An 8,205-nucleotide genomic window follows, 5' to 3' on the forward strand; every position below is an offset into this window, starting at 1 on the left:
CTTCTGCAACAGATTGCTAAATGAAAGATATCCTTTCACCCAGCTGAGCTAGCCCTAGAAGGCACTGTTCCTGGTTTAACCATGAATTGTCTGGTGACAGATGTTCTTTAAGAGTATGACTGAACATTGTCTCTTATAATTCATTTTCCTCTTCTTGTGGCAGGATGTTGTAATGGTGGTTTGGTATGCTTTATATGTAGTGTAGAGGTCTTGATCTGAATGCACAGTTTTAACCTGTCTACCCTGCGTACTCACTGGGTGATACTTCCTCTCAAGAAATATTTGAAATTGCTGGTCTATTACTTTAGTCTTATCAGTTCATTAGACTTGTTATAAATAAATGATGATATAATGATTTATGATGTAGCATTTGATGGACAGACTTAATCATTTTCCATATAAACTGATATTTTGTGCCCATGTAGTGGATGTTGAGTTACCTGTAGGCCACCTACTTGAATGCTTAGACCGCCTTGTCTTTTGCAGATAGTTCTACAGGAGGTAAGTTGTGATAGTGACATCTATTAATGTTTGTAATGTTCTGTTCTGGATTTCACTCAGCCCTCAGCCTCTTCCCTTCCCTTTCCTGTTCTAGGGTCATCTTTAAATAGATCATAGATGATGAATGTGTTAATGACTTTTCCTTTGCATGCTGATCATAAGGCGACTGTTATTGTTCTCCTGAACACTGGATAAACTTAGATACTGGGTGCAGTTTCCTGCAGAAATAGGAGGATCTTACAGGCATAATAATAAATCATAAAAACTAATAAAACACGGTGTAATTGGAGCTAAGAGGTATTAGGAAGTATGTGTCTGAAGCACTTCACAGAACCACATGGACCTTGGTAAAAACTGGTTGGTTGATCTCCACAAGCTTGTATGTATAATTTTCTTCTGGAAAATTTCTTCTGGAGAGCATAGACTTATCCTGGGTTGGCTTATAATCTCCTGATCTTTACGACGTTGTTTTGTGTGGGCTGTAACTTTGCACAGCCATGTCTTTCAGTCCAGTTATATTCAATGAGCTGTGTGAAGATGAGGAGGGTGATATAGCTCCTGATTTAGAGTCTGTTAAAGCCCTGACAGCCAGATTGAACCTGCAGACCCGTCGACCATCATACCAAGAATGGACACAGAGAGTACAAGCACGACCATGGGCAAAAAATCGAGCTGTTGCCCAAGAGAAACTATCTTCCAATCAAGAGCAAAGCATCCGAAAAAACAGCATCTGTGGGTTCAGCTCTATAGATGAAGCTTTACAATGGCTGAGGAAAGAACTAGTAAGTTTTTTTTTGTTTTAGTGCTTTTCATGCATAAATTTAATGAACAGAATGTATTTTATTGAGATTTCTCAACCATATCATAAGTGAAGGTCCGAAGTGGTGAGAACAAAACTTCCATGTGCCAAGGACAATATGGGCCTGTTGCAGACTATAAATGACATATTACTAATGTATGCAACACAAATCTACAATATGGCTGTGGGCATGAGGTCTTTCACATATTTCATTAGTGGTAATGGCCAGCACTTGATAGTTAAAGGTAACCTGTCACTATATGCTTGGTGTTTTATATGTAGCTAACATGTTATAGAGCTGGAGGAGCTGAGCAGAATGATATTCAGTATAACCTGTAAGTTACTAAAGGTCCATTCACACGTCCGTAGAATGTGTCCGCATCCGTTCTGCAATTATCCGGAACGGGTGCGAACCCATTCATTCTCTAAGGGGCAGGAATGGATGCGGACAGCACACAGTGTGCTGTCCGCATCCGCATTTCCGGAGCACGGCCCAGAACTTCCGGTCCGCGGCTCCGGAAAAAAATAGAACATGTCCTATTCTTGTCCGCAATTGCGGATAAGGCTACTTTCACACTGCCGTTCGGGTGTCCGCTTGTGAGCTCCGTTTGAAGGGGCTCACAAGCGGCCCCGAACGCATCCGTACTGCCCTAATGCATTCTGAGTGGACGCGGATCCGCTGAGAATGCATCAGTCTGGCAGCGTTCAGCTTCCGCTCCGCTCAGCAAGCGGACACCTGAACGCTGCTTGCAGCGTTCGGGTGTCCGCCTGGCCGTGCGGAGGCAAGCGGATCCGTCCAGACTTACAATGGAAGTCAATGGGGACGGATCCGCTTGAAGATGACACCATATGGCTCAATCTTCAAACGGATCCGTCCCCCATTGACTTTCAATGTAAAGTCTGGACGGATCCGTTCAGGCTACTTTCACACTTAGAAATTTTTTTAAACTATAATGCAGACGGATCCGTTCTGAACGGATCCAAACGTCTCCATTATAGGAGCGGATCCGTCTGAGCAGACATCAGACGGACCCACTCTGAACGGTAGTGTGAAAGTAGCCTAAGAATAGGCAGTTCTATGGGGGTGCCGGCCGGATCCGCAATACACTACGGACGTGTGAATGGACCCTAATAGAAATCTCTGCTCATTGGACGGTCCTATTAGTGATTAACAACTGCCTCTCTATGCACATTTAATAGGAAGCTGTCATATGGCAATGGCTACATTTCTTTATAGGTATTACAGTTAGGTCTGATCCCTGGTCAATATTAGCATCATAAGTTATTGCTATCTCAGAAGTGTCTAGTAGTCTTGCAGATAATTTTGCTGATGATCAACTTCAAGCTTCAATAGCAGCAACAGTTTTTTTGTAGGCCTCTTATCTACTAGAATCAGTACATGCACAAATCAGTGGTATCCCTCACCATAGGGTTCCATTGTAAAAAAAATAAAAAATCTGTTTAATGGATACGTTTTTTTGTTCTATTTTGCTGGACTTGATGAGACCAGAATCCACGGTCTGTATTCAACATTTAACCCATAAGGCTTCAATGTATTTAATTCAGTAATCCAATGTAATTCCCGCTTTTTCAATAGCAGGTTTCTATTGCCTCCCCTTCGAGGAATTGGAATATGATCTAAAAGCATGCATCTCAGGTCGCTTTCTTTGTGGTCACAATCAGTGAAGTGTTTGGATACAGGAAGGTCCATTTGTTTTTTCCGAATGGTGTATCTATGCTGGATACATCTAGTTTTAAAGTCCAAGGATGTTTCACCCACATACAAAAAGTTGCAGGGGCACCATAACACATAAATAACAAAAGTCGAATCGCAAGTCAAAAAATGACAAATTTTGTACCTCCTAGTGGTGGAAGGATGTGTGAACGTGTCCCCCTTGCAAATGTATCTACAATTGACGCACTTGCGACAGGGGAAACATCCTATCTTTGGCACCCGTAGGAAGCTCTGTGTATTCTTTTTTTGTGAACCAACATCAGTGTGTACCACTTTATCCCTTATATTGCTCGGTCTCCTGTATGATAGTAAAGGGGGAGATTTAAACTCCTCAATATTAGTGTACTCACTCCTGAGGACCGCCCAATGTTTAGTGATAATGTCTCTGATGTGATGACTATCCTCTGTGTACGTAGTCACCAATGGGATCCTATGGAGGGACACCTTCTTATGTTTCTTATCCAATAAGTCAGTTCTATCGTGAGTGAGAACAGTGGCTAAATGTGAATCAAGAATGGTGTCCGGGAACCCTCTCCTTTGAAAAGATTTTTTCATCTTGTTTAATGTTCTGTCCAACTGTTGTTCATCACTTAATATTCGCCTCGCCCGTAGAAACTGGCTAAGTGGGAGTGATTTGACCATTGCTCGAGGGTGAGAGCTGTTAAACCTTAAAAGTGTATTTTTATCTGTAGGTTTGACATGTACATCTGTATCAAAATGACCCTCACGAATTGTGACACTGACATCCAGAAAGTTGATAGCTTCACTGGAATAATTCATAGTGAATTTGATATTATCATCGATGGTATTGAGAAAAGTGTGAAATGAAAGTAATTGTACCTCAGTGCCTGTCCAGAGTACAAACACGTCATCTACCGTATTTTTCGCCCTATAAGACGCACCGGCCCATAAGACGCACCTAGGTTTTTGGGGAGGAAAATAGGAAAATAAATATTTTTAACCAAAAGGTGTGCTTTTGGTGGGTTTGGAACTAATGGTGTCTGTGGATGGCACTATTACTGGGGATCTGTGGATGACGGACACTGTTATGGGGGGATCTGTGGATGACGGACACTGTTATGGGGGGATCTGTGGATGACGGACACTGTTATGGGGGGATCTGTGGATGACGGACACTGTTATGGGGGATCTGTGGATGACGGACACTGTTATGGGGGTTCTGTGGATGACGGACACTGTTATGGGGGGATCTGTGGATGACGGACACTGTTATGGGGGATCTGTGGATGACGGACACTGTTATGGGGGGATTTGTGGATGATGGACACTGTTATGGGGGATCTGTGGATGACGGACACTGTTATAGGGGGATCTGTGGATGACGGACACTGTTACGGGGGGATCTGTGGATGACGGACACTGTTACAGGGGGGATCTGTGGCTGGCACTGTTACAGGGGGGATCTGTGGCTGGCACTGTTACAGGGGGGATCTGTGGATGGCACTGTTACAGGGGGGATCTGTGGATGGCACTGTTACAGGGGGATCTGTGGATGGCACTGTTAAATATGTGACATCCACAGACCCCCCACCCCATAACAGTGCCATCCACAAACCCCCCCCAGCCCATAACAGTGCCATCCACAGACCCCCACTACTTAGCTGTGCCATCCACGGATGTTATCCACAGATCCCTTCCCCCGCCGCCCCCCCCAGTATACAAATATAAAATGTCTTATTCAATTAAAAATGATTACACATGCCCCCTCACTCCTAATAGTACCGTACATCCTAAAAGCTTCTATACAATGCCAGCAGGCAGGCCGGGCGGGCGGTGCGTCACTCACTGACGTCACTTGCCTGCGCCGCCTGCTTCATTCATAAAGTAGGTGGCGCAGGCACGTGACATCAGGGAGTTGCGCTGCCGCCCGCCCGGCCTGCCTGCCGGCATTGTACAGAAGCTATTAGGATGTACGGTACTATTAGGAGTTGGGGGGCATGTGTAATAACTTTTAATTGAATAAGACATTTTATATTTGTGCAGCACTTGAGTGGCGGGGCTATAGTACAGTGACTGCACCGCCCCGCCGCAATTGCCGGCCCCCAGCTCCTCCTCCCAGTACATCGCAAACTACGATGTTAAACTGTCAGCATTCGCCCCATAAGACGAAGGGGCATTTCCCCCCCATTTTTTGGGGGGAAAAAGTGTGTCTTATGGGGCAAAAAATACGGTATGTATCGCCACCACCCCAACACATGTGTGACGCATAGATGAACGTTTCCTCGAGGTATGTGACCGCCATATTAGCATAAGTAGAGGCCACATTCGACCCCATAGCGGTCCCTTGTAACTGCAAATAAAAATAATCCCCAAACAAAAAGAAATTGGAAGTCAATACAAGATGCCTGAGTGTCAAGATGAAATCCTGACAACCCAATGTCAAGTCAGAGCCTCCAAGGGTCTTCTTGAAGAGGTCATGATGACATTAGGTGGAATTTCAATACCATTAAATTTTTTTAGAAAGTCAGTACTATCAAGTATGTATGATCTAGCTGATATAGCAAAATTGTGTAGTACTTTATCAAGAAAGATGGATATATTACTCAATAGTGATCCTGTACCTGATACAATGGGTCTACCTGGCGGGTTAATCAAATCCTTGTGGATTTTTTTAAGTAAATACAGCATAGGTGTAATGGGGTGTTTCACAATGAGGAAATCCCTATTTATTTATTTAGAATTAATGCCTATTTATGCTTTTATTCTGAGTCCTTAAATTAGGGACTGGCCTTAATATTTATTTACTTATCGCTAGCATATCTTTTTGTGTCACTTAATTTTTTTTTAGCTGTGCAATACATACCTCGGAACACTCTATATATTTATATATTAAACAGACTAAAGTCCCTCTACTATCACCTGCACCGATATATAGCTATAGTACTGTAACTGTATATGTCAGCCACCTCGGTATAAGTATTTAGACATGAAGCCTTTTCCCCTCCTCTCCTGGCTGGGACCCGTCACGGGCCGAGCACAGGGAGATGACTCTACCCACTGCCGCCCTGTAAACACTGACCTCAGATGATAGTGAAGCGATGCAGACGCGCCTCTGGCTGTCACTCTGAGGCGCGTCATACAGCTGCCACTTCGCCCACAGCTGGAACTCCGCCCACAAAACATTGAGTCCATAGCACAGTCGTTCTGATGGCTGTCACTCTGAGGCGCGTCATGCAGCTGGCACTCCGCCCACAGCTGGAACTCTGCCCACAAAACAACGCAGCCGATATCACAGCCGGTATGATGAGCAGCGTAGGCTCACAGGCGCGGCTTGGACAGTCTCTTTGAGGCGCATCATGCTGTCGTATCACCTCCCATAAACATCGTAGCCATATTTGGCATTCTAGTGAATGCCGCTTCCACTCTCCAGACACCTCCTATCACGGCCCGCCCCTGTACCCTCCCTCACCCCGCCCCTCACTGGCTGTGCACATCACGCTCAGAGTGCATAAATAAAACAGTAATAAACACGTCTGTTATATATAAGTTTTATTGTCCTGAAGAAGGGGGCCGTTCGCCCCAGAAACGCGTAGACAGTCTTTTGAATAAAGAACTCCTTTACTTGCACCATCTTGGTCCTGAATTCCTCTGCATCAGCGCTGCTGGAAAGGGTCTGGTTTTCTTCACATCCGCATTCCTATCCTGAGGATAAGTCATTAATATAAATATCCTGGACAACCCTTTTAAATTGCTATATTCAGTATATGCTATATACACTGTTCCATCTGTACACAATGTTAATTTGATATTGTATCATTAGGTGTACTTTCTTGTTTCATACAGCAGGAGATGCAGGCTTCAGACCACCTCCTGGCACGCCAGCTTATGCTATTACGATCCCGGATCTCACAGTTTAAAATAGAGCAGACCTGTGAGAGGCATAAGGAGATGCTAGACGATGCTACTTTCGACCTAGAGGGTTGTGAAGAAGACTCTGATCTACTCTGCAACATTCCACCACGTGCTGCCTTCTCTCTTTCAACTCCCCTCAAACACATCGGGGTGACACGCATGAATATTAACTCCCGAAGATTTTCATTGTGCTAAGAAGTACGGTACTCATCATGTGTAAAGAGCAAAAAAATATTACCAAACTCCCATCAGAATATGATGTCTATGCTAAATGCATTTATACATAATGCTTCCTAACAGCTCCAGGACCGATCTGATTTCAAACAATTTTTACCCCCTTTTAAATACTGGTCAACATTTGCTGCGCATCAGTCCTGTAGAACAGACCCTGTCATTGTTGAGTTCATAAAGGAGATGTGTCACTTCAGCAAGTGTCATTTATCATGTAGAGAAAGTTAATACAAGTCATTTACTAATGTATTGTGCTTGTCCATATTGCCTCCTTGCTGGGTTGATCCATTTTCCTTGGCTTGTTTCCATGGTTACGGCCACCCTGGCCATCAGGGGTGGCCGTGCTTGCACACTAAAGTGCCGGCCTCTCTGATGGCCGGGAACTTGGGAGCTTGCGTAGACTGGTGTTTTTTCCTATAGTGTGCAAGCACGACCACCACTGATGGATTGCAGCGTGATCATAACCATGGAAATGAGCAGTGTATAATATGATGGAAAAATACTACTAGATAAACTCAAGGCTCCACAGAGACAGTGGTTCAATTTTTTTTTTACTACAGACCAATTGAATAAATGATTTTCAGCTCATAATGAGTACAATATAATAGTAAAAAAAATGCCCTCAAAAGGTGTACATAGCCTTTAAATATTAGACAAAAAGGTATGTCTATCGCACTACTATATGATGGTGTATGCAATCTGGACCAGGTAATTTGTCTATTTTAATAATTTTAAGCCACCACTGCACATCTTACTGGTTCAGACAGGAGACACCTTATGGTGAATTTATTTTGTTACTGCTATAATTCAAAACACTATTCCAGTACATCAGAGAAAATCTTTATTCAGGTGCCAGGAAGCAGGAATACGTAGGCAGACTGTCAGTGCTCTGTAAATCCCAGCTCTGCTCACTGTGCTCTGCTGGATTCTGACTCATCTTACCTTGCGGCTCTCTCATGGGCAGTACACCCAGGGCTTGTTAGATACTTAAGTGGGCCGAGTGTGGGACATATTTATTTTTTGCATTCAATTTCTTTATTTTCCTCCTCCACATGCTCCCTAGTGT

At 43.9% G+C, this 8,205-nt stretch overlaps 1 protein-coding gene across 2 annotated transcripts; it reads left to right on the forward strand.

Annotated features, from left to right (window-relative positions):
- Positions 1 to 771: 771 nt before the first annotated feature.
- On the forward strand, positions 772 to 7,188 carry FAM167B (family with sequence similarity 167 member B). Of its 2 annotated transcripts, XM_040424569.1 has the most exons (3): positions 772 to 880; positions 997 to 1,283; positions 6,840 to 7,188. In XM_040424569.1, exons 2-3 carry the CDS (start codon positions 999 to 1,001, stop codon positions 7,101 to 7,103), a joined length of 549 nt encoding a protein of 182 aa, XP_040280503.1. In that variant the 5' UTR covers positions 772 to 880; positions 997 to 998; the 3' UTR covers positions 7,104 to 7,188. The 2 variants fall into 2 exon arrangements, with proteins under 2 accessions (XP_040280503.1, XP_040280502.1); XM_040424568.1 differs by having other exon boundaries at positions 792 to 1,283.
- The last annotated feature ends 1,017 nt before the right edge of the window (positions 7,189 to 8,205 follow it).

The sequence above is a fragment of the Bufo bufo genome, chromosome 3 (assembly GCF_905171765.1).
Source record: "Bufo bufo chromosome 3, aBufBuf1.1, whole genome shotgun sequence".
Classification (NCBI taxonomy): domain Eukaryota; kingdom Metazoa; phylum Chordata; class Amphibia; order Anura; family Bufonidae; genus Bufo; species Bufo bufo.

Bases quoted from the DNA above. Each gene is read 5' to 3' on its own strand.
- FAM167B (XM_040424569.1), top strand. From the start codon at position 999: ATGTCTTTCAGTCCAGTTATATTCAATGAGCTGTGTGAAGATGAGGAG. The intron at 1,284-6,839 runs GTAAGTTTTTTT...TGTTTCATACAG, and splicing joins AATGGCTGAGGAAAGAACTA to CAGGAGATGCAGGCTTCAGA.